The following is a 27,134-nucleotide window of genomic DNA, read 5'->3' as shown; positions in this document are numbered from 1 at the left end:
AAAAACTCACACTCCCATAATTCCTCGCTCGCATTGAGGTATTGTGGGTAATTTTAAAGTAAAGACTCGGGTATTTCCTGTAGTCACGCTGGAGCAAGACTCACACTCTTTTATTATCTACTAAGGCCGCGTTTGTTGTAGGTTTGCACGCTGGGATATTTATCACAAAGTTTGGCTGTTAAAGCAGATGCGATGACCCAGAGGTTCTTATTTAAAGCTTCTCTACTTTACAAAGACATCTGCCCTGAACAGTCGCGCTTTCGTCACGCTGGAGCAAGACTCACACTCTTTTATTATCTACTAAGGCCGCGTTTGTTGTAGGTTTGCACGCTGGGATATTTATCACAAAAGTTTGGCTGTTAAAGCAGATGCGATGACCCAGAGGTTCTTATTTAAAGCTTCTCTACTTTACAAAGACATTTGCCCTGAACAGTCGCGCTTTCTTATGTAAGTACGTTTCAATTTTCATTAACTGTACATATTATACGGCTCATGATCTGTGTGGATTTTGAACATGCTGTTCCGCACTGCTCGCCATGCTTTCTGCTGTAATGCCACGAAGTTACCACTAGATGACAGGCTCCTCCAATTTAACACTTTATAATGCACTTTGTGTTACATTTGAAGACATTTAGTTTAGTTTAGACATTTAGTTTTATGACCATTATTCTTTATTTTTAGGTCAGATAACTGATATGCAGAACCATTTTTTATGTCTGCTTTTTGACACAATAAATATAGGCTATTGGGCTACAACAGTGAAAATGTACTATGTCTGATCAATGTCTTGATGACAATATTAACATAATAGCAATAAAACAGTCTTGTTTTTATATTATTTATAACAACAACAGTAATATTATATAATAATAATAATGGTTATTATTGTTATTGTAAATAAAAATAATGGTTATTGTTATTGTTTCTATCATTGTTGTTGTTAATAATGTGCAACATTGTTTTACAGTCTTAATGGTCATTTGAATTTATTTTTATCTGTGTTTTGGTCTATATCTAATTGTTAAACCTAAAATGATGCACTTTTCTCACATGAGAATAAATTGCTGCTATTTAAAAGCACAATTTATGCAAGCAGTGCTTGAAAAAATGCAGTACCTTTTATTTCCTGCTGAATAGTCATATTAATGGTATTGTTGGGTGCTGTTCTTTAGAGAATAAATAATGGCTCCCTACTGAGATTTATAGTTGCTTTCTTTATTAAATCTTCAGTAAACTTTATGGCTATCTCATATAGTGTTTAAAATGTTTTAGTGATTTTCTCAACAGCACAAGTGCAGTTCAAGTCATCATATTTACGAATGTGTGGATATAATAGCACCAATATCAGAAATGCACCATCACAATGTGCATCTCACGCAAAAATCACGTGCACTCAAATCTCATCAGCTAAACAGTGTGTTGGTCATTTTACAGTTTTTGTGTACTGTGATTAATCATCATTAAACACTTCTTCCTTTTAATATTGAAAGTGGATGGAGAATGTCTGATCTCTGTTGAAAAACTCATATTGATCAACCACCACATATGTGAATGAAACCTGTTTTAAAATGCTTTTACCAGTGTTTTAGTGTAACAATCAAATCCAAATTAACAGCATTACAGCTTCAGTTGTAATACGTTTTTAATGATTTATAATAATACTAATTATTATTATCAATATAATAATACTAATAATAAGAATTAATGTAAAAAAATATTATTATATTTATTTAATTATTAATAACTAATAATAAATATTGCCGTACCTGTTAATCATTTATTGAGTAGTTGTTAATTAGTGTAATCTAGATAGCATCATAAGCGTCATCTGTTCATTTCCAGAGCAGCTAAATCAACTATATCTTCTGTGTTGCATGAAAAGGTGTAAAGGCAAGTAAAAGTGAGTCTGGTAAAGATTTGCTGAAGATTCTCGCTTTATTTAACATTTTTCAAGCTGCTATGACACATGATGTTTTGAATAGTACTAGCAGCAGAGTGAGTGAAGATAAATGATGCTTAGCCTTGGGTTGTGGCATGTTTTTCTTGGATTAAATGTTTCACAACCCCATGTTCAGGGTCAGCACACTGCATGCTTTGAGCGTTAGTTGGCTTGTGCTCAGCGAGTACAGGGTACATCTGCACTGACTCACGGCGTACATGTACGTTACTGGAATCTTTTGTCTGAAAGTATGCGTGCCATGATGAGATTATTTCTTGATGAAGTGCTCAGACAGTTGGGTTCTTATTCAAACCACTTGTGTTAAGCTCACTCTTAATATCTTCCATAGGTGTCATTGTAAGGCACAGACTTTTGCCGCCAGGCTCATCGATAGGGAATGGATAAGATGTTGTGTCCACTGGAGTATTCAGTGAACTGTAATGGGAGCATTATTCTCTTTCACGATTTTATCTCAGGTGATTTAGCAAGAGTTTAGTCTTTGTTGATATTATCATGCTGAGATATTGGGTTCTTTATCTTTGTTCTGAGAGCACTTAAAAGGAGCTGCATTATTAATAGGTAAATGATTTTAATTAGTGTACAACAGGAATAAGTCATGCCTTTAGTAGGCAGTGGCAGTGCTGGGTGGTTGTTTCCTAAATTTTCTTTATTTATGTATAAATAAAAGAAAGAAAATAGTCAAATCAAACAAATTTCTGAAATTGTAACAATAATAAGTAAATGTGCTTTGTGTATTTTTTTTCTTTCAGTCAAAAAGGTAAATAATTGAAAAAAAAAAATAAAACATGCAATTAAACAAAACAAAACAATGAAATAAATAAAACATTTCTCAGTAACAAAACAAACAAAATAATAAAATAAAATAAATGAATTAAACAAAGAAATAAAGTAAATAATAAAATTAAATAAGACTTGTAAATAAATGAAATCAATCAAACAAACAAAAAATAAAAGAGGTGCTTGGTGTTTTTTCTTATTTCAAAAGGCAAATAAATAATTAAAATGAAACAAAGCAACCTATAATTCAATTTAACAAATTTGTTAAAATTGATGCTTCGAGGGTGAGTAAAACACAGGTTAATTTTCATTTTTGGGTGAACTAACCCTTTAAAAACCCTGCCCCCCCTTAACATGCACGTGCCACACAATAACAACAAGCAGCTTTTAGCAATGTGAACTAATTTTAGACAGGATTATGAAGCATTATAGCATTTGACAGAATATTGAGCATATCAGCATTGGAATACGCAATGGCATTAGCAGCATTGGGTAGAGAGAAAAATATATTTTTTTATTCATAGTCTATTGCAGAGTTTTCACCCTGCATGTAGGAATCTATAAGATCTAAACAAACCGCAGTGTTACTTCATCAGATTGGGTGCAAGACCTCTTGCAAGCTCATAAATGATTCATAAGCTGCCATATTTCAGTCTAACTCCTGTAAAGTCTGAGATTTAAAGACTAACTCTTTTACTGCTTTTTTATTACAGGCAAAGGCATCAGAGCGTTGGTAAGTTTCAGCTTTGTTATTTATATTAATAGACTCATATGGCATTTTAAAGTGCTTATTTTAATATAGTCCCCAACCAAGTCTATAAGTCCTTGTAGGCAACAGAACAGACAGTTGGTTTTGAAAAGGAACGGTAACCCAAGTTAAACCCATTAAGTCCGACCACATTTCCTGATGTAAAACTAGAATCCATTTCTATTGCCTTCACAAACCTCAAAGACAGCCCGACAGAGGGGTGGGATGACCACATATTGGAAAAGCTATTTTCCAAAGTCCACAATGCCAAACCATCCTCAGAATAGAGCATAGCATTACCTGTTTTATTTGAACTAGTTGCCATGCCAAAAACCTCCACTATATTTCTCTCTCCATTCCAGCGGCTACCCTGCCGGTGTCTATGATCTGCCCCTTCTGTTTCCAGTGGCGACAACTGGGCAATCATCACATGCGTCTACGGCCCAAGCGGAAGCCCAGAGTGAGGATTAGGAGACTTCTGAAGAGGGAGTCGGCAGGAAAGAGGCTGAGCGCAGAACAGACTGTAGTCCTTCAAAAGTTTAAAAGGGCCTCCAATGCTCTGGTGAGGTCACGTCCACCTGCTTTATGTCCCTTTTCAGTTCAGATGCTGTCATGATACCTGCCAAGTCCATTCTGCCAGTTCCTGAGTGACCTGAGATTAGATTAGGTGTATGAATTTAAACCAGGAAAAACAAACACCATGTTGTCATATATGTACACTGCCGCTCAAAAGTTTGGGTTGGTCACCACCATTTAAAATAATCGAAAGGGACAGTAAAGACATTTATTTTTTCATAGTGGAAATGAAAGCAGCACAACTGTTTTCAATATTCGATAATAATAAGAAATGTTTCTTGAGCACAAAATCATTATATCAGAATAAAGTCACCTACATCTTGGATGCCCTGGGGGTAAGCAGATAAACATCAAATTGTCATTTTTGGGTGAACTATCCCTTTAAGGATCATGTGACACTGAAAACTGGAATAATGGTGGCTGAAAATTCAGCTTTATCATCAGGAATAAATGACACTTTAAAATATATTCAAATGGAAAATAGCTATTTAAAATTGTAATAATATTTCACAATAGTAGATTGTTTTTCTGTATTTTTAATTAAATAAATGGAGCTCTCTTTCAAATGCATTTTTAAAAAAATCGCAAGTTTGAATAGTAGTATACAAACAGTGGGCAAATTATTCAATTTATAAGAACACCACACTATTTTTTGTACATTTGTAATACATTGTTTATTTTAATCTGAGCATAAGAGACTTTTTTCATAAACTTTTAACAAATCTTACCATCCAAAAATCTTACCTCCAAACATTTGAACAGTAGTGTATATAAAGTAATAAATGTACAATAGTGGGCATAAATGCAGCACCATAAATACATTTTAAATATTTAACAATAGTTTCTGAATCATAACCATAACACTAAATATTAAACATTTTAATTCAAGAATAAATTTTATCCTTTCTTTAAAAATATCCTATAGTGGCATAGAGACAGACAGTATGGGTGAAAGAGGGAGAATGGGATCGGGACATGACCCAGGTCAGACACCAAACTGGGTCCTTGTGGAGCAGCAGCTCTTGCGTTTCCTGACCATGTGTACAGCCCACTGCACCACTGCTCTTATCCCATTTCGGCTTTAAACCCTTTAGCCACCTTGCTTGCTAGACTTCCATTGTAAGTGCATTATTATAAACATATTTTCTCTTCCTTCTAACAAACTGACGGACAAGATGAAACTATAGTCTGTGGTAATCGAACAATCGTTTGAAAATAAACCTATTTCTCTTTGTCTGCTGCTCTTTTAGTAGACTTAGACAGGATCATTGATGTGGCCCTAAACGCAGTTCCCATTGACTGCACTTAGGTTGGTATATGGCCTATATAAGTGCGCTTTAGTTACAAGTAGGGGTGTGCACAAATAGTCGAATATTCAATCTGTAATTATTATTTGAAAAATAAAAACACTATTCGAATTTATCTACGTGTTGCTTTGCTGGCCGTAAGTGCAGGGAATCCATGATAAATCCTAAGCATGCAAACTAAAAGTCAGTTATAAATGCACTGGGTGGCTCTGTGGATTTGATTGTATTTGATCACAGAATGTCATCCGCCTCATAATGTTTGGAATTACTTTGATCAAAATGATCTTACTAAATGACCTTTCAAAATGGAATTACTTTTGATCAAATGAATAAGTGAAACTCGACTGAGGGAAGACAGCTGTCCATCACTGCGGGTAAGTGCAGCTGTACCCTGAGTGAGCGGAGAAGAGAGCTTATCTGATAGCCAAATGATCTTGAGACATATTCTTCCTTTAAGTTTCCTCGAGGGAGAGTGGTTTAAGAACCGAAAACACAAAGCGCTGTAAGAAACTTTGCTTAGCATGCCGTTGTCTTTGTGTCTCAGGAACGTCTGTGTCGGTGCGCGTTATTCTTATTGTTATTGGACTGAGGAGCCAACTTTCATCCAAGCATGTGGATATTATTGTTTTTCTCAACATTAAAATGTGAAACAATATAAACAGGATAAACATAGGCCGACTCATGTGTATGTATGTTATGTGCTGTTATTGGCACAGTCTGCTTTATTTTTTCCATTTGCTCTGCTTGAGTTTGAATGCTTTTGTTCTATAGGCTATATATATTTACAGACTTTTTAAACTAAAAGAAAACCTTGAAATATAACATAACTTTGTTGTAGAACAACAATCATAAGCTTGGTGACAAAAACTTGATTATTAAAAAAATAACGTATTTTTCTTTAAACATCATTTAAATAAACGAATATTCGAATATTTGTTTTTTTTATGAGCCCAAATATTCGAATACAACATTTTTGAAAAATGCCCATCGACTGTAGGGCACAATTTAACACTTAAAAAATGAAGTGTAGCTAGGAGTAAAATTTCTATTTTAGAGATACGGTTATGAACTATCACATGTTAATTATCATTAATCTGACAGAAAGTCATTAATCAGACACAGAAACGCTCCTTTTATAGTGATTCGTTTAGCCTCAGATGACTTTTATCTGAAAGCCAGGAAGATCTGCTTAAGATGATTTAGAGTGGAAAAGTTCCCATTTTCTGAGGCTCTTCTGAAGTGTGACGGGATCAGTTGTGTGATTTGGGGATGTTTAGTGAAATGTGGTTATTTGTAGAAGTGTTTAACCCTCAAAAGCACTGTTATGGAGGTCTACGTGCTGGTGTACACGGCTGCATGCCGTGTGAGACTCATGGTTCTGGGGGTGGAGTGGTAGGCGTTAGACTGCTAGATTCTGTACACACTTTTGGCGTGTGTTTCTCAGCGGGAGAGGAAGATTTTGGCAAGACCAATAATGAACTTGATAGACAGCCAATGTCAGCAGAGTCCATATCTTTTAACCGTGTCTTATTTTTCCATAATATGGTAAATAGGACAGTGTTAGCTGTGAGGGAAAGAGCCTTTCAAGGCAATCATTTCTTTTGTGGAGGTCATGGAAGATCATCTTTCTCTGTTTGGCAGCTTTGAATAGATAATTTGTCAGATTGAATCGAACATAAATAGCCTCTTACCTAGATGATGAAGAACAATTCGTCATTCTAGATTATTCAGATATTTTAAGCATTATAAAAACGTTGGCTTTTAAGACAGCATTCTATCAAATCATGAAGCCTCACTCGTTATGTAGGCAGCAACCATTAGTGAACTTGAGACTCGATTTCCACAAAAATATTAAGCAACACAAATCTTTTCAACATTAATAATAATTTTAAATGTTTCTTGAGCAGCAAATAATATCAGCTGCTTTCTAGCTTCACACTGATGGATATTTTTTTCAGAGTGGCATTAAACCTCAGAAGATTCTGCGACATAATACTTCAGAAGCATCAAGATTACAAAGTTCATTGTTTTAAAATGCTAACTGGGTGAATGATTGTGGTGGGTGTAAATGAGTTGATTCCAAGTGATGGCACCTGTTGAATTGTGGTATTTGTCATAGAGTGGAAGCTCTTGGCCTTGAACTTTTAAAGGTCCCATATTTTACACCTTTCTGGAGTTTTATTTTAGGTTTTGATGTCCTTAAGAATATATATTTGCGGCATAAGTACCAAAAACCATCTCAATATGCATGGATGCGATGTTGTCTGGGGGTTTGGCAAAAGGAGAGTGGGACTGTGGGCAGTGCTCGGGGTGGTGACTGAAGGTGGTGACTGAGTAGTTCTGACGTCACCTTTTTACAGAAGTCACAACGGGTCATGAAAAATCACAGCTACTTTATGCAGGCTGTGTGCATCTGACTGTGGATTGACTGTTTTGAAACTTATATGGTAGTTAAATAGCCCCTAGACCTCAGTTATCATGAAAAAAGCCAGGAAATTTCAGTTTTGACAATATGGGACCTTTAAATCAGTCAGAGCCACACAGTCTCTAGCAGTGAAATTCTTGACATGCTGTGGCGTGTGACAGCTCTGCCAGATATTTAGCAAGTTATTTTAAGTATTCTTTTTGTTGGCCTGAGTTGGATTAATGCCTGTTTCATCTTCCCAAACACATGTAGTATATGGATTTGGGTAAAACCGGAGTTCACCAGTGTATTTTAGAGGTTCATTTTAACATGGACACCAAGGTGATTTCACTCTTTTGAAATGCTTTATGGATACTGAATATAACCGTGTATCTGAGCATTAAAGATGGTGTGGAGTCCAAGTGCTTCCAATAGACTGTCCTTAGCTGAATCTGGGCTGAATCTCAATTTGCCTACTTATAATATGCACAAATGTATACTATACTGTACTTTGCTGCCAATGTGTGAGTACATACTTTTAAGTAGAAACATTTTGTCTCATACTACACTATGAAACTGTACGCATCTAGCAAAGTTCATCAACCTTACAATTCATTATTACTTCACCATCACCCAAAAATTAAAATTCTGTCATCATATACTACCATGTAGATCCAAACCCATAAGACTTTGGGTAATCTTCTAAACACAAATTAAGATATTGCTAATAAGACCTGAGAGGTTTCTGTCCCACCTTTGAAAGTCCTGGAAACCAAAACTTAGAGACGATTAACCAAAGTCTTAAGGGTTTGAAATGACATGAGGGTGAGCAAATGACAGAGATTTCATTTTTGGGTAAAATTGTTCTCTCTGCTTTTGTTCAACTGAAGAAGTTGAAACAATGTTCTCAAACTCCTTTTCTGATGCAAAAGGGCTCGTGGGTCACAGATGCATGGATACCCACTTTAGAAATCCAATGGAAATGGTGCACTGTCTGAGCATCTTTGCCAAAAGATTCTTTAGCATAGTATTTTCAACATACCATGATTTGTGGCACACTAATCACATTTCATGTCCTATTTAGCTGCCTCTGCTGCTACACATGCGTTTCCAGTTCCTTTGTTATTGTCATCTTTGGATTTGAAAGGTTCCATACCTCCAACAGAAAGCTCAGATGTAGCATGTGCATCTTTCAACATTTTGGGAAGCATCTGTGCCAGCAGCCTTGGCTTTTTCCAGCGTGTGTTTGATGCAGGTTATGCTGGATGTGTGTGACATCCTGTTTCCCCTCAGGGAGAGAATCAGTGATGCAGCTTTTCCATGTTTGGTCAAGGGGGATGGGCGTACCACAGATCGATCACCCTGGAAAACAGATTGGTCTCCACATATCAATAGCTGAACTCACACACACATTACTTGCTCAGGCTTGCATATCAAGGGCAGCTGTGGTATCTAGAATCTCAGCAGCAAGGTCAGAAACGACAGTCTAGCCCGCCTTGTGGCTGCTGGGTTGAGTGTATTTCAGGATCCTGGACTATTAATAGAACACACGAAGCCCATCTGCTGGACTGATTTGTGTGTGTGTGAGAGAGGCAGAGTGTCAGTAAATGTTTCGAAATTGAGGGATGGATTGGTGAAAAGCTCATTTAAACTTCTTGTCTATGGCATTTACAAAATCAACATGTAGATGTGCAGAAAAGGCTTATGTATCCTTACATTTATCCATCCAATTTTTAAATCATGAAAATTTTCACTATCAGTTATAGATAATATATAGCTTGCTTATAACTCAAAGGTATAATGCCACATTGAAAGTCTGGAATTTTTAAAATCTGATTTACACCTGGAAATGAACAAATATGTATTTTAGTATTTAAAGCAAAAAATGAATGATGCTAAATTAATGAGAAATATTCTGCATTATTGTTATATTATTTCTGATACAAATGCAAATATTCTGCAGGAAACTCTTTTATGTTCTTCTGTAATTATGACAAACCTGCTTGTTTTCAAACGTTTTATTAAAAGAAACTGGAAGTATCAGTATTTGAATTTAATTAACCACAATCATTTTTGTGATTCCAAAACTATCAAGAACTCTGTTCTTTAATAAAACAATAGTTGTTGTAAATAAAATAAATATTTCATATAAATTTGATCATATAAAATTTAAATGCATGTAAAAAAAAAATGTACACTTTCATTTGTGCGTAAGTGTGTTTTGTGGTGTTATTGTTGTTTAGCATTTTAATGAAGTTTTTTTTAAATATAACTTAAGCTATTTAAGTGATCCTGCGGCCCCCTAGTGGGCCCCGGCTTCCTGATTGAGAACCTAAATAACGTGACATTGATCATGTGACTCTTTGTAAAGACATCATCTCAAATCATGTTGGAGAACATGATCATCAGTTTTTACACAAACTACTGGAGATCATGCAGCTTGAGTGAGAGAGACAAACCCAAGTGTAAGACATTATGAAATTTCATATAGTTAGCTAGTCAACTTTTTACTGTTAAATTAGAAAAGTGAACTCTTGGAACCCACTGTACATGTGTGTTCATTTTGGCATGTTGGAAGGGTAAAAAGAAACCTCTGGCAGTATTGTCATTCCATTCATGACCCTTCACCCTGCATTGGATTAATTTATATGCGGTCATTCCAGCTTCATTTTGCTTTCCCTATTTGTTTTTCCATTCTTTTGACAGCTGTTGTGAACTGATTGCATGAATCTCTCACAAGGGAGCCATGGGGTTCTCGCCAGTATAAACATGCTTGATAATGGCTTGTGAATTCTCACTGCCAAACATATAGTGATAGAACTCTTGTTTACCAACATTCTTGGAAATATCTTTTTTAGCATTCCACAGAAGAAAGGAAGTCATTGATGCTTTATTTATAGTCTATGATGCATTATGGGATATCTTGCCTCACAGAACTCCAACATTAATGGCTTTTTAACAAACAAGTCGATGACTTCCTCTGGTGGAACACTAAAAAGTATATTTTCTAGAATGTTGGTAAACAAGAGTTCTATTTCTTGTCCATTTTTATTAGCTGAGGTATGAATCAAAATTATTTCCTTGGTAATTTAAGTTGCCTCTATTGGAAATATCAGTTTTGCTTGTCACACATGTTGTGTGTTAGTTGTTGATGGTGTCCCCTTCAGTCTTCTGAACTAGCCGACAGCCATATCACCCTGTAGCCCAAGACTGGCTACCCACTGAAGTTAAGCAGGGCTGAGCCTGGTCAGTACCTGGATGGGAGACCTCCTGGGAAAACTAGGTTGCTGCTGGAAGAGGTGTTAGTGAGGCCAGCAGGGGGTGCTCACCCTGTGGTCTGTGTGGGTCCTAACGCCCCAGTATATTGACGGGGACACTATACTGTCAACAAGCACCGTCCTTTGGATGAGATGTTAAACCGAGGTCCTGACTCTCTGTGGTCATTCAAAATCCCATTCCTGGCCAAATTTGCCCATTGGCCTCTGATCATCATGGCCTCCTAACATTCCCCATATCTGCTGATTGGCTTCATCACTCTGTCTCCTCTCCACCAGTAAGCTGGTGTGTGGTGGGCGTTCTGGCACACTATGGCTGCCGTCGCATCATCCAGGTGGATGCTGCACACTGGTGGTGGATGAGGAGATACCCCCTGACAATGTAAAGCGCTTTGAGTGCCTAGAAAAGCGCTATATAAATGTAATGAATTAATGAATTAGCTTAACCAGCTTGAATTCTTTAATGAACAGGCTTCACAAGAAAGACTGTATGCGTTGAACAGATTGTTTTGCTAGAGAACAACACCACTGTGCTGATCCACCAACATGAACCTATCTGGATCAGCATAGAAATTCAGTTGAGTTGGCCTAAGCTGACTTTTTCAGCAGGTCATTTAACCCAGAACTTTCCTTACAGGAACAAGGGGAAAGAAACTGGTCAGGAATGACATCTCTCTCATCTCCCTCTGAATCCGTCTTCATCTCTCACAGTGTTTATCCCAAGGTTTCATTTTCAGCCCAGATGTGTTGGACATCTCTGTTATGAGAATTGTGTTTATGACCCTGTGTAAATGGCAGATTTTGATCATGGGGATTGGTCTATTTTGGGACTGAGTTGTGTGATGGAGATTAATGGATATGACAGAGTCGGTTGTCTTTATATGGACAACCGCTCAACTTTTTAAAGAGGTGGTTAACTAGTATGTGCTGTTTCCTATTTTAGCTTAATCTTGATATCATGTTCTCCTAAAGCTCTTTGGTTAGTGTGGTCAGGGTTTTAGTCAGATGCCAAAGTTTTGAAATATTTATTTAGCCTCACAAGATGAAAATAGAAGACTTTTGGGTTATATTTGAGCTGTATTAAACATATTCTCACCAGAGTAGCAATGGTTGTTTTCAGTGAATATTTTTTTTTTATCTAGTAGGAGTAAAAAGACTACCGTAATTAATTCTCATACAAACTATCTAGTCCATAGTTCACATTCAACATGTGCAGTATACAAAGTACAGTAGTATTAAACAGAGAATTATTATGTTTGCTTTATTGTTTGTTAATAATTGTGTAACTTTTGAAAGACTGTTTAAGTTTCTGAGGAATTCCATGAAGGGTTGAATGATATTACAGAGCATTCCTTCAGTAGCCAATCAGAGTCAAGAGACAGTCAGGCAGACTCCACCCCCCCCGCTGCAGCTGATTGGCTCTTCCTGCTCTTTATATCTCCAGACATGAAGGGCGCTGAAGTAAACATATCTGCTCTCACATACATAACTGGATCATCTCAAATCATCTACATTTCAGCTTAGCCACCTGTTACCTCGACAAGCAATGGCTGCCTTTGTGTCGGTGAGTTCAAATGCCACACAGAAGGATGTAGATTAAGTAGTTTTAGAATTTGTGCAGTTACCTCTTATTAACTCATTCATATTAATTACAGTAATGCAACAATGTAGCCATATGGATTTAAAAGTCAGCCACTAGAAGGTTTTTCTTGTTGTGTACACTACTGTTCAAAAGTTTGGGGTCGATAAGATTTTAATGTTTTTGAAAGTCTCTTACCAAAGCTGTTTTTATTTAATCAAAATACAATAAAACTGTAATATTGTGAAATATAATTACAATTTAATGTAACTTTTCAATTTTAATGTTTTTCTTTTTTTTTTTTTTACATTTTTTAAATATGTATTTTTTTCCAGGATTCTTTAAATAGAAAGTTCAAAAGAACAGCATTTATTTGAAATAGAAATATTTGTAACATTATAAATGTCTTTACTGTCTCTTTTGATCAATTTAATGCATTCTTGCTGAATAAAAGTATTAATTTCTTTAAGCTTAAATTGTATGTCAGTATATAGAAGAGTATACAGAAGATGATTATTGTATATAAAGCATAAGAGTATGTAGTCATGTGTCAGAGTAGAAGTTTGGAAGCGCCAGTGGTTGGTCAGCTTAATTTCGTGCTAGTCTCTGGCAGTTTCTGGCTGAGTAGATGGCATGTGTACAGTGTACTCATGGCCTGTACCTTGCTGTATATAGAGCTCACGTTCATATACAATGTGTGAAATACTTGAGAAGTGTTCCTAAGTGTCAGCAACACCTGGCTATCATGGTATAAAACTCGTTAGCACAACAGTATAACAATATAAAAGGCAAGACGTTTGTTTCAAATGTTTGTTTTACTAACTTATTTGTGTTAAACAATGAATCTTATTGCTATTGTATTTGATTTTTGCAATTTTGTCTGGGATTCTAGTCTGCGTGAAAAGATTGGGCAATCGACTTGACTGTTTTTGTAAACCGAGAGACTGAAATACATGGCTGTCCACTCATTCATTTTCATTTCCAGAGATTGTTCATACCAGTATTATTTGCATTTGAACTTTTAAGATCCAGAGTACGTCTAATGTCAGACAAACTTTATCTCTTCAGAATGGTCTTTGATAGTTATTCTATTTTTGTATTCAGATATTTTAAGAACAGTTTTGTTTTGTTTTTTGCTTATGTAGGGCATTAGGTATTAATCTATCTATAATTTTATGTACGAACTTTGTCATCAGGAAAAACTGAAAATATCAAAATACCACTATTATAAAATTCATAGAATAAACAAATACAATTATGATTATTATTATCATGTATTTATCATTATTAATTATTATCATTTATAATAATAATACTTATTATTATTATTTATTTATTTATTTTTTGTAAGTCTCAGGAAAGTCATGGGCATTCGCTGACATGATGACTTGAACAAAAACATATTTTATTATTTATTTAACCACAATGCTTTCTTCTCTTAGATGGCAACGTGTCACACCTGTAATAAGATGTCCAGACAACCTGGAATGAATCGTGAGCTTTTGTCTACATTGTCAAAGAACCGAAGTACCCCAGGAAGTGCGGGCAAACAAAGAACTCCACAGTCAGCCAGCAGGTCTACTCCGAAATCTGTAGTAGACAGAACACCAAGTGGCACACCAAGGTAAGCTACTGTTAGCGAGTGTGTATGTTACAGGTTGACATAGAACTAGCCTTAAGCTCAGCTATTAAAACCATATATACAATCTGTTCTTTCCACAGGTCAGTATCTTCAAACACCAGCTCATCATCATCAAAGTCTGGCAGTGCGAAGCCGTCGCCTTTCGCCCGCCTCAAGAAGATCCTTATGCTGGAAAACAAACAGCAGAGCAAGAAAGGTGGTCTGAAGGACTTCCTCTCATCTCTCTGTAGACCTCAGGGTCGTTAAAATGAAAGACTCTGGCCCACTTTGAGTGGAGCTGCTGAAATTCAGAGCATGAAGCTTGATGAGGATGATGATCACTTCTCCTTGTGTATTACAATGCCATCTAGTGGAGGAGTCATTAGCCTGGATTATATGGAAGGACAGGGTTATATTGAACAGAAGGTTTCCTTTCCTTCTATCAAGTGTCTTGTTTCTGAATCCTTGTGGATGAGTGGGGAAAAAATGTCCTTTTGTAACTTGTGCTACAGAACCATGCTGTGACATTTTATAGTTTTTTTAATTTGCCATTTATTTTCATGTTCCCACATATTGTTCATTTTTGTACAAGAAAAACAACTTTTATATGTTGTGTTTTTAATGTTAATTTTGTACACTTTGAATTCACACATTTGTGTCCACAGCTCTTAGTTTGGATCACTGATATTAAAAGAAGGATTGTCTTTACACTTGGCTTACACACTGAATTATTATTAATATTATACTTTTACAAAATTTGTGCTGGGTTGTTTACATTTGATGGCTTATTTGCCATCAAACTATGTAGCAAAGACCAAAAATATTTCATACTGACTATTTTTCTTCTCAGTACATTAAAAAAAGAAAGATGATGTTTTTTTGTCTTCTTTGATCTCTGACAGATCATTTTCAATAAAAAGTAAAATAATGACATTTGTCTGTTTTTAGTCCTTTAGTCCTCTTAAAAGACATAACAAAACTTTTCTTCTGGCTCCAAACTGTATTATAATACATCTTTAAAAATTAATATTGATGTAGAAACACTGTGTGTGTTGATACATGTACAAAACTGGAATTACAAAATAAATCATGGTTCTTAATACATACTCCCAGGTTCTGTTAATAAAAATGTTCAAAAACTAGCAGCTTTATCATATAATTACAGCATAAACACCAGAAGAAATAGGTGTGGGTATGTGGCGTGATTTGAAATATTGCATTGGACAATAGAGTATGTTATATTTACATGTATGTATGAATGTATGCATAAGGAATTTACTTTTTTCTCTGACGCCATGTATTGATATCTTTTATCATTACTGAGTAACATTAACATTATAAATGCACTTTCATTCAAATGCTAATATCGAACAATTATGCATACAAACATAAGGAAAACACAAAACATGCCAGCAGGGTAAAAGTATAAAATACAAAGATCTAACAATATCAAATAAATACTGCTTTATTCAAAGAGTCTCTAATACACTGTATGTACAGCCTAACTTTAGTCAACGAAACCATGAAGTTGGGTTTTTATTAGTAAACTTGCACTTATGAATGTAAATTTTGGTCAAAATGTAGGTAAATTAAATCAGTAAAAGAACTTTTAATCCTCTTTAGTATATTCATTGAAGCCAAGAAGTACATTTTCCCATAAAGTTAAAGCCTAAGCACTGAATATTTATATTGATATAGATGTCTTTATCTCACACCACAATATAACTGAATACCCATGTAGTTTTGACCTCAATGCGCGTGGCTTGCAGACTTTTATTTTGACATCTCCTACTAATCCACTGCTCTCGCTCTTTCACCCGGAAGTGGTCAAACGCTCATATGTGCCTTTACAATCACTGTTACCCTACAATCGAAACTTTTTGGACATAATATGTGGTTAAATATTTAGAAGAAATTATCCCCAACGAATGTACAATGTCAGATCGCAAACGAAGCCGAAAGCACCACGAGGACAGGCATGAAAAAAAGAAACGGAAGGAGTCAAAACAAGATGATGAAGGCAAATACCAACACCAAACCAGAAAACTGATTCAAGAGGTGCAGAAACTCAAGCATGTGGAGACTTTGTGAGTATTTGCTGCATTCTTAATGCTTTCGAAGAGACTTTTCTATAATCTGAACTTCTGTAGTTTTATGTCATCACAAAAGTTTCTCGTCTGTCCTGCATACATTTGATGACTTTCTCTTCATTTTCCCTTCCAGCTATGAAAATCCTCCTCCTGGGTTCATTAAGGTTTGGCCATGGCTTGAAGTGTTGTCGTTAAATTTTCCAGATTCATCATAAACTAGTTGTTTTGGCTCTCTTTTACAAAATGTGATCTGAGATTGTGTAAATGCATTAGAAATACGCTTTTGAGTGAGCATTTGGCAATACATGCATGACTGCTTTTGCAGGAAGAGGATGACAGACCAGAGGACTGTATCCCTGATGACCCTGGTAATGAGGACGCTAGGAGCTTTTTGGCTCACGCTCCCACTAAAGGACTGTGGATGCCTCTGGGGAAAGAGGTGAAGGTCATGCAGTGTAAGCAAGCATTCAGATGCCTTCACTTCACTGTAGATATATTTTAGCTTTTACAGTGTCGATGAAGGTGATTGAGAAATCTTGTGCACAAACTGTGTGTGTAGGCTGGAGATGTAAGAGGTACGGGCACAGAACGGGAGACAAAGAATGTCCTTTCTTTATCAAAGGCAACCAGAAACTGGAGCAGTTCAGAGTGGTGAGTAACACAAGTGGCCTACTTTTACACTGTAGTCATTTATTTAAAAGCATTTAAAAAAATGGCATTGCATATACAAGATTTGGACATTTTGAAATTGAGATGTGAAGTAGCAGGTAGCTGTCTGATATACAGATTTCTGATACATAATCGAACTCTTGCATGAATAATGTCATGTTTTTTTTTTTTTTTTTGAGGTTCATGTATGTCATTTTACATCCTTTATCTGACCATCTGACACCAAGATGAATTCCTTGTGTGTGTGTAAACCAGGGGTGTCCTGCTGTCCAAACTCGGTCCTGGAGGGCCGGTGTGCTGCAGAGATTAGCTCAACACAACTGAATGGAAGTTTCTAGTATGCCTATAAGAGCTTGATTAGCTGGTTCAGGTGTGTTTGATTAGGGTTGGAGCTAAACTCTGCAAGACACTGGCCCTCCAGGACCGAGTTTGGACAGCCCTGGTGTAAACACACTTGGCAATAAAGCTATTTCTGATTCTGATTAAAATTAAAATGTTTAAAATTATTTTTTTGGTTTCAGTGCCTTTAAAACACTACACATAAGTATGCTCATGCACATTTTGTCCAGGGTAGTTTTTAGCCTTTTTGCATAGAAATGTTCAGTACTTTTGGTAAAGTATGACTCTAGTCATATCAGTGGCCTAATAAAAGCTGATTTATTTACATAGAGGAGGTCACCTCATGGGGTCTTACATGTAGAGGACACATGATCAGCCAAAAACTACTGGCTTTACCTTGGCGTCCCTCCTATTATCAGGCTCTTTCATTCACACACAACTGAACATTTTTACTTTTGTGTGACATTGAATCCAAGCCATTAGGAGGCAGTATAATGCCAAGATGACCACCATATCAACAGTTCAACATAAAAAAAAATCAACTGTTACTTTAAAATGATAAAATACGTAAAACGTAACAAACGTAAAAACGTTTGTTAGAATTGTAATATGTTGAATCTGAATTGTTTGTGAATGTTTATACTATTTCTGTGATTCTCTCACAGGCGCATGAGGATCCTATGTACGATATCATCCGTGAAAACAAACGCAATGAAAAAGAGACTAGGTACGTCGTGCTCTGTCACTCAATAATGTCAGTCAAGTTTTAAAGAACAGCCTGTGTGTGTTTTAAGCACTTGTGCTTAATATTTGAAATATTTTTGTCAGTCCATGTTGCATTTAAATTACATTCATATTCAATAAGGGTGGACCCGATTTACAATCAGTCAAAGTGATGGACACTATCGTTCAAAAGCTTGGAATCAATAAAATTTGTTTGTGTTTTTAAAAGAAATCTCTTATTCTCACCAAGTCTGCATTTATTTGATCAAAAATACAGTAGAACAGTATTGTTGTGAAATATCATTACAATTTAAAATAACTGTTTTCTTTTTTTTAATATATTTTAAAATGTCATTTATTCCTGTGACGGTAAAGCTGAATTTTCAGCATCATTACTCCAATCTTCAGTGTCACATGATCCATCTGATCTGATTTGCTGCTCAAGAAACATTTCTTATTAATATCAATGTTGAAAACAGTTGTGCTGCTTAATATTTTTGTGAAAACCCAGGTACATTTTTTTTCAGGATTCGTTGATTAAAGTTTAGAATTCATTTGAAATCGAAATATTTTGTAATATTAGAAATGTCTTTCCTGTTACTTTTGATCAATTTAACGTGCCTTTGTTGAATAAAAGCATATTTCTTTTAAAAATTGTACTGACACCAAACTTTTGAACGGTTGTGTCTGTATATGAGATGAAGAGAATGCTCATCCTCTGCTAGATCTGCTTATTAATAAAATATGTGGCACGTTGAGGTCTCTCAGAGGCCAGTGTTGATAAATTGTGTCATTTCAATAAAGAACCCTGTTGCAGATGATTACGTAACTCTTTACTCCACTGTGATTATCTTCTGCTGTGTGGTGACCAGCTCTTGCTACATGGGAGTAATTAGAAACCGTTATGTGGGATGTAAACCCATTGTGGGCCGTTTTGACAGGTTATTTTGTTCGTACATTGCTGAGCTCCACATTTATGCCACAGAACTGTTAATAAACATTCCCCCGGGGGTTTGGCAGTTTGAATTTTTCTCAGCAGGATGTTGGAAAACAAGAAGTAGCTTGTTAAAGAAAACTTGAAAGTCAGAAGTCAGTCGCTTTTACATTGATGCAGTCTTCTTCACAGCATGTAGTGAATGAAAGCAAATCTAAAACGGGGTTGTGCGGTTCCCAAGGATACACGGCTCTGTTAGAGGATGTGAACCCTCTGAACAGCAGTGATCTGATGAATTGTTAATGTGGCAAAAGCTGTCAGAAGGTGCTTGTGTTTTCTGCTTCCTCTTCAAATCGATAGCAATTGAATTTAGTTAAAGATAATAAAGTTCTTTGAAATAAGCCGAACAAATCCAGTTACTCAAAGGTGAAGTGTGTCATTTCTGTACCACTAGCGCTACCAAAAGGAATCACAAAGGTAATGACTGAAATGTATTTAATGTGCATATTTATGAGACATCTCTTTTTTTGGAATATAATTTATTTGATACTTTCTTTGTAGATTTAATATTTACCACATTAAAAATGATCATATTTTATTTACATGTTATAATATTAATATAAAATGTCAGTTGTTATCCATAATAAGTATTATATTAAATATTTTAGCAATGCTGAAGACAAAATAAACACAAACATGCATATATATGCATGCATTTTTTTTCTTCAGCATTGCCAAAATATTTTATGCTAGAATTATACATATATATATATATACAGTATCTCACAGAAGTGAGTCTGGTGAACTCCATGCCCAAGAGGGTTAAGGCAGTGCTGGAAAATAATGGTGGCCACACAAAATATTGACACTTTGGGCCCAATTTGGACATTTTCACTTAGGGGTGTACTCACTTTTGTGGCCAGCGGTTTAGACATTAATGGCTGTGTGTTGAGTTATTTTGAGGGAACAGCAAATTTACACTGTTATACAAGCTGATACACTCACTACTTTACATTGTAGCAAAGTGTCATCTCTTCAGTGTTGTCACATGAAAATATATAATAAAATATTTACAAAAATGTGAGGGGTGTACTCACTTCTGTGAGATACTGTGTATATATATATATATATACATATACACACACACACACACACACACATACATATTTAAATTAAGTATTGCTTTTTAGGATTTGATACAAACCATAATTTAGATTTATAGTTGTCTCTACTTATTAATCTGGAATATTTTAAAGGAGGTGTGTGTATCAGTGTTGTTTTCTGTACAGAGCTCCATTATCTATAGTTTTATTGTGTCTTTGTCAACTTATTACATTATTGTGCATGGAAAATTATTTTATTGTGTTCTTTCTCTTCACTGTAGGATCCAGCAGTTGAGACAGATGCTTGAAGACACCACCTCCGACTCTGACTCCACCTCGTCTTCCTCTGCCTCCTCCGATCACACCCGGAAGAAGAAAAAAGAGAAGAGGAAGAAAGAAAAGAAGAAACACATGAAGAAAAAGAAGAAGCACAAGGCCAAGGCTAGCGATGACTCAGATTAAAACAAGGCCAGTGGTCTGTATGTCTCAGTGCTCATCATAGAAGCTCATAAGGTCTGCAGTGGCTGCGTCAGCCCTATCGAATATACACAGGAGACTTCCCATCAGTTCCCCAGGCCATCTTCAGATCTGCTTAATAATGCATGGATGCATTTAATCCCCTCTGTCGCATGGAATGCTTAGGATATGTGCATCTCTGACAGATTTCCTATAGCCGGTCCATGCTTGTACAGAACACTTTCTGAATGTATGTTGATTTACATTTTGAAAATGTGTCATTGTGAAATTAACTGATGGGAGCTTATGATGATACATGCCATCTGCTGCTCTCGTGAACAGTGACATTCATACGTGTCATGTAAATAAATCAATAACTATGGCTTTTTAGCATGTGCAACTTTTTTTTATGGTAATCTGATATTTTTAAAGAGATCTGGGCATTTCTAGAGTCTTCTAACTCAAATTACATGTGTGAATTTACATCCTCTATTTCCATTAAAGTGTTTAGGGCTTTTGCATCTGGCCGTGGTACGTAAGCGCAGCCAATTAGCACCTCTTGAAGGGCTGACAATGGTTTGCACAACATTCACATCACGAGAGAGGCAGATCGAGAGGGGAGAAGATGCTTTCGCTTTGATCTCGTCACTCATCGCTGAAATCTGGAGTCCCGCGGTTGTCGTCAGAGTACATGCACCATTTTATACCAAGATAAATAGTGCATCACATCATCAAAAGAGCTCTTTATAATGCTTTTTCAATTAGCAACTATGTATGCTTTTTAAAAAAACAAGAAAACAATACTAAATTAATAGTACATTTTCATTTTAATGTTATAAATATTAAATCAACTTAATGCAGTCTATGACTGTCTATGAGGGCTGTTTTTTCAGATGAAGTCGTTAGCTTGCTTTCATCTTCATAATGCGTTTGTACTGGTAATAAAAGCTGGATTCTCATGTTTCCTTTTTAGTTCCTCTTTTCATTGTATCTCTCTTTGCTCTGAACTGGCCAGGGCCATTAGAAATGTGTGCGTATGTGACATGTTCCCTTTTTATCTGACAAGCTGTGAATCTCACAAATGAGTTCCCCACTGTTCAGCTCTATGCTTTGTTGAATTGCTATTTTAAATTTTGATTAGCTAAAGAAGTTTAATCAGTCAAGACAAGTGTAATTTGACGCTTAAGTTAATATGTATAAAACATGTTATAAAATAAATTACAAAACATATACATACAGAATAAAATATTTACAAAAATGTGAGGGGTGTACTCACTTCTGTGAGATACTGTGTATATATATATATATATACATATACACACACACACACACACACACATACATATTTAAATTAAGTATTGCTTTTTAGGATTTGATACAAACCATAATTTAGATTTATAGTTGTCTCTACTTATTAATCTGGAATATTTTAAAGGAGGTGTGTGTATCAGTGTTGTTTTCTGTACAGAGCTCCATTATCTATAGTTTTATTGTGTCTTTGTCAACTTATTACATTATTGTGCATGGAAAATTATTTTATTGTGTTCTTTCTCTTCACTGTAGGATCCAGCAGTTGAGACAGATGCTTGAAGACACCACCTCCGACTCTGACTCCACCTCGTCTTCCTCTGCCTCCTCCGATCACACCCGGAAGAAGAAAAAAGAGAAGAGGAAGAAAGAAAAGAAGAAACACATGAAGAAAAAGAAGAAGCACAAGGCCAAGGCTAGCGATGACTCAGATTAAAACAAGGCCAGTGGTCTGTATGTCTCAGTGCTCATCATAGAAGCTCATAAGGTCTGCAGTGGCTGCGTCAGCCCTATCGAATATACACAGGAGACTTCCCATCAGTTCCCCAGGCCATCTTCAGATCTGCTTAATAATGCATGGATGCATTTAATCCCCTCTGTCGCATGGAATGCTTAGGATATGTGCATCTCTGACAGATTTCCTATAGCCGGTCCATGCTTGTACAGAACACTTTCTGAATGTATGTTGATTTACATTTTGAAAATGTGTCATTGTGAAATTAACTGATGGGAGCTTATGATGATACATGCCATCTGCTGCTCTCGTGAACAGTGACATTCATACGTGTCATGTAAATAAATCAATAACTATGGCTTTTTAGCATGTGCAACTTCTTTTTATGGTAATCTGATATTTTTAAAGAGATCTGGGCATTTCTAGAGTCTTCTAACTCAAATTACATGTGTGAATTTACATCCTCTATTTCCATTAAAGTGTTTAGGGCTTTTGCATCTGGCCGTGGTACGTAAGCGCAGCCAATTAGCACCTCTTGAAGGGCTGACAATGGTTTGCACAACATTCACATCACGAGAGAGGCAGATCGAGAGGGGAGAAGATGCTTTTGCTTTGATCTCGTCACTCATCGCTGAAATCTGTTCATGGAAATATATATATATACCCATTACAATTTACCAATATACCAATTACATTTATTAATTTATCATCTTCATAGGTGAAATATACTTTTAAAGTATACTGCATAAGGATCATGCACAGAAATCATATTTGATTCAATCAACAGTGCTGTTTTCATGATGCAGAGCATGGTGTTGGCTTTCGGCAGTTTCATTTCCTAAAGAACTAGAGTTGTTCATCATTTCACACAGTCTGAAGAAAAATCCGAAGCATGTCGCAGCATTCAGAGAGGAGCTGAAGCACAGATTGACCCATGATGTGTATTTGCATAATGGCTTTTATATAGAGACAAACTAGAGGCAACACCAGCAGTGATATTGCATATAGACTGGATTTTGGTTTACATAATCTTTCACATCATGAGCTTTGCTTAGCAAAATTCTAGACATTCTTGGAAGGCTTTTATAGAATTGTGTCCTCTCTGATCATCAAAATGGAGTAAGCAAATGATGTCCGCATGGGATGGTTAATACATCACCTTGTGTGGGACAGATAATCTATTGCCGTGTGTGGGTGGACATTGTGAGGATTTTGAGGTCTGATAGACAGATATTTACAAAATGCCAAATATGCCCTGAAGACTAATGGCCAGGCAATGATTTTCTGGTTTAATCCTATTTTCTTTTTCTCTAGACAAAGGTTTGCTGGTGTTAATTAAAGTCTTGAAAAATACTTAAGTATATAAATATTTCATATACTCTTGTAACAACAAAAATGAATCATTCATTCTCAGTAGATGATAAACTCTGCATAAATTATGGCGCAATTTATTTATTTATTAATAAATTAAGAGTTAAAAAGACAGAGAGCAACTACAATTTATGTATTCAAGAAATCCTTTGAACCTCCATTTCAGAAAATCATTAGGCTAATTATTTATAGCCTATTTTGTACAGGAATTTAGCAGACATTTTTATCCAAAGTTACTTACAAAAAGCTAAATTTTTTAAATTTTATTCAATGAAAATTATTAAAATTCATTGGTACTTTATATTTTAAGCTCATGGGATATTTAAAACGTAGATCTTAAGTTTTTTAAATTAATTTTAAGAAATAAATGAATTATTTTTATTTAAATTTATTTATATTAAATTGTATTAACTCGAACTATGAACTATTTTCTACCTTTCCGATGATCTTAAAGCCTAAAATGTAGTAATATTACTGTTTTTAATTAAATACATGTGTTCCAGAGAAATTCTAACGTTTTATGGAAGTCCCTATATGTCTTATTTACTATGTAATTAAATAATAGCCGAAACATATTTTATATCAAGAAGCAAAAACATCACAATCAAGATATCAACTAGACTAGACTGAGAAAACACCCTGATGCGCTTTTATTGAATGATGAGGATTTACTGTGCTGTGATTGGTGGATGCCTGAAGCGGCGGACCCAATCATGAGCCGGGAGGAGGAGGAAAGAGGAAGTGAAAACAACACCAGCACTATCTATCGAGTGCGCTAGAGAAAGGGAGGGAGTGCGCGACTGCAACAAACTCCCAAACATCAATCCCTGGAAGGAGGAAAAGTCGCCTCGCCGCTTCAGGTTCGTACGATTTATTTCGCATTGCCGATTCGCCTGATGTTGATCTGCTGCCGGTTGCGATCACAGGCCAGTTCGTGCTGTTTCATTCCTGCTGGCTTTAGTTTAAGCGTTGTAGTGTGCAGTTGTAAGATAGTCACGAATACCCCCTCTATAGAGCGCGGACAGACAGATTGCAGCGGGTGGAGAGTTTGACAGAGCTCAGTGCGTGTTTTATTCCACACACACTCAAATTTACAAGAAGACTTGTGAGGTCAGATGAGTGTCACAAACAGTTTCTTTTCACGATTGATCCCGTTCAACAGTGTTAAATTGAGAATGGTGCATTACAGAGTTCTTCACAATGACAGTGACTTCTCTATTGTATCTGTAGTAAAGATCTGAAAAATAGAAAAGCAAAATCTTTTATGTACTTTGAAACTTATTGCGCTCTTTATACGATTTTTAGTTTATGGAAGATCCTCGTGGACTTGAGAATAAGACTTTCGCTTGGCTTTTTTATTTCAAATGACTGTGCGTGAAATAAAGGTCCCGTTAAAGGAACAGTCACACTAATTCTGTCATTTACTCTTTTACTCGTGTGGCGTTAATATTATGTATATTACTCGCCCTCGTGTCGTTACAAACCCCAATGATTTAGGCTACTTTCTTCAGTTCAACACAAAATAAGATGTGGGACAAAATAATACTCTGTCACCATTTACTTTCATTTGTAGGCAAAAAAAAGATGCAATGAAAGTGAATGGTGACTGAAGTTGTCGGTCTTTTGCCTAACATCGCCTTTTGTCTTCCACGGACGAACGAACTTGAGTAAATGATGACAGATGTTATATTATTGGGTGAATTTTGTTGGAGTGAAATGCCCCTTTATATGCTTAGATTAGTGCTGATAATTGATAGTCGATTCGATGAATGGAATAATGTAAATGAAAGAAAGTTATGTATGGCCTTTTTATTAAGATGACTCATATAAACATTGACAGTTACAAAGAAAACACATCAAACTAAAACACTGTAAGATGGCAATAAACAAACATGGGGAAAAACAGTGTTTAACAGTGTTTAAAAATTCAGTAATCATTTATATATTTGACAGTTTTATGCATTTTGATACTTTGTGCTCTACTGAGGTAAAATCATGCAGTAATATCAAACTTTAGTGGAGTAACAAATTTTGCTTTTGTAACTGTAAGTAATTTTTTTTTGTGCTGTGTGTCAAACTTTCATATAATATAGTCTACCTGCATTTATTTTCTTCAAATTAAAGTACTTAATTCTGCTGTCATTTCAGTAGGGTGGTGCTCATGTACCATCGGGGTTCACTTCTGGAGATCATTTTCAAACTGATGTCATTTCAGTTAAATTTTAGTTATTGATGTACCCAAACACTTTCTGACATTTGTCGCTAACTATTTTTTTTATCATCAATTATACCAATTAGTTTTTGCAGTCCTATTTGAGACTGTTGAAATACCAGCAGAATTCTTGATACACCAATATATTGTATTTATATGTTGTGGTATATTTAAAATAGCTCTGAAAGTGTGTCAAAATCGAGGAAGAAGTGACATCTGTAAGTATAGTAGAAACTTCCATGCCCTCTGGGAACTAAATAGTTTGTTCCTTTTCATACAAAAAAACACAACCAAAAAAAAAACTATCAGAAGCTCAAAGTCTTCATCTTTTTTTCATGCATATATTTCCTTGACTTTGTAGTTCAGATGCATGCTGGTCTTGTGGAGTCCAGATGAGAATGTGTTTTGTTGCAGTGACAGTCTGTTTCTCTTATCCTCATGTCGTTGAGTCACTTTTGTGTCTGGAGGCAAGTGTTTGCTCAGCGTCTTGCCCCATTGCCCCATTGGTCCTTAAGATCACATGCATGCGCTGTTGGTCTTGAGATGCAAGCATGTCCAGTGCATGTTAGCGGCATGTAGAATGTTTTCTGGGTCAGAAATAATTGAGTCACATCACAACATTAATGTCAAATGCATGTTTTGCTGTCTGTTGGGACTGAAGTGTTATTTTTTGTTATATATAGAAAGTGAGAAATAGGACAGGATTGACAGAGCATGGAAGGAAATTAGATTGGCTTGCAAATTATGTACAGACTCGAACCCACAAAGCCCAAATGAGCACCATGTATCATGTATCAGAGCTTGCACTGCTAGGCCACAGCTGTTTGATGAATGTGTGCACTACTTTCATGTGCTTTTCCTCTCTTTAAAGTTTTTGCATCATGCTAAACTCATGAGGGTGGCATCTTTAGTCAAGTAAGAAATGCTTCTGCTTTTCATTGTCTTCAGTTCTGAGTTGAAGTCAGGGGGTTTATCATTGTCTCTGTTGTGCAGTGGAGGCAGTAACTGAGATCAGATGAGTTTTCTAAGAGAGTCAGAAGTTTAAGGAGTTGCTGTGTAGCAGCTCATTGAAATTCTGCACATGTGCAGCATGTGTATATATACATTTCCTTCTGCATTTTCTCAGTCTCTCACCTTCTCTCTCTCTCTCTCTCTCTCAGTGTTTCACGTTCCTCCCTTTTTCCTCACTTTATATCCTTCACACCACCCAGCCCCCTTATCTCACATC

The 27,134-nt window shown here is 36.0% G+C and overlaps 3 protein-coding genes across 8 annotated transcripts in view; all 3 read left to right on the top strand.

Moving 5' to 3' along the window:
* Positions 1-274: 274 nt before the first annotated feature.
* On the top strand, positions 275-26,927 carry LOC107653848 (UPF0711 protein C18orf21 homolog). 3 transcript variants are annotated; one of them, XR_001630272.1, is made up of 6 exons: positions 275-447; positions 3,451-3,470; positions 3,848-4,047; positions 14,069-14,250; positions 14,349-14,695; positions 26,917-26,927. XR_001630272.1 is itself a non-coding variant. In XM_016440704.1 (5 exons), exons 1-5 carry the CDS (start codon positions 374-376, stop codon positions 14,512-14,514), a joined length of 642 nt encoding a protein of 213 aa, XP_016296190.1. In that variant the 5' UTR covers positions 275-373; the 3' UTR covers positions 14,515-15,115. The 3 variants fall into 3 exon arrangements, 2 of the variants coding, with proteins under 2 accessions (XP_016296190.1, XP_016296191.1); XM_016440704.1 differs by lacking the exon at positions 26,917-26,927 and having other exon boundaries at positions 14,349-15,115; XM_016440705.1 differs by lacking the exons at positions 3,451-3,470; positions 26,917-26,927 and having other exon boundaries at positions 367-447; positions 14,349-15,115.
* On the top strand, positions 16,022-20,939 carry LOC107653847 (retinitis pigmentosa 9 protein homolog). The gene is made up of 6 exons (XM_016440703.1): positions 16,022-16,334; positions 16,471-16,501; positions 16,663-16,792; positions 16,897-16,988; positions 18,011-18,072; positions 20,387-20,939. Exons 1-6 carry the CDS (start codon positions 16,183-16,185, stop codon positions 20,565-20,567), a joined length of 648 nt encoding a protein of 215 aa, XP_016296189.1. The 5' UTR covers positions 16,022-16,182; the 3' UTR covers positions 20,568-20,939.
* Positions 24,440-27,134, top strand: part of LOC107653845 (engulfment and cell motility protein 1-like) — a 106,346-nt gene continuing 103,651 nt past the window's right edge. For 2 of the 4 annotated variants that reach the window (XM_016440699.1, XM_016440697.1), the window contains exon 1: positions 24,440-24,554. The gene's annotated coding sequence lies outside the window, so the exon portion shown is untranslated. The remainder of the gene's footprint in view (positions 24,555-27,134) is intronic. The other 2 variants (XM_016440701.1, XM_016440700.1) reach the window with 1 other exon arrangement.

This window comes from Sinocyclocheilus anshuiensis, unplaced genomic scaffold, assembly GCF_001515605.1.
Source record: "Sinocyclocheilus anshuiensis isolate Anshui unplaced genomic scaffold, SAMN03320099.WGS_v1.1 scaffold223, whole genome shotgun sequence".
In the NCBI taxonomy this organism is placed as follows: Eukaryota; Metazoa; Chordata; class Actinopteri; order Cypriniformes; family Cyprinidae; genus Sinocyclocheilus; species Sinocyclocheilus anshuiensis.
This window is presented reverse-complemented; position numbering and strand designations above follow the sequence as displayed.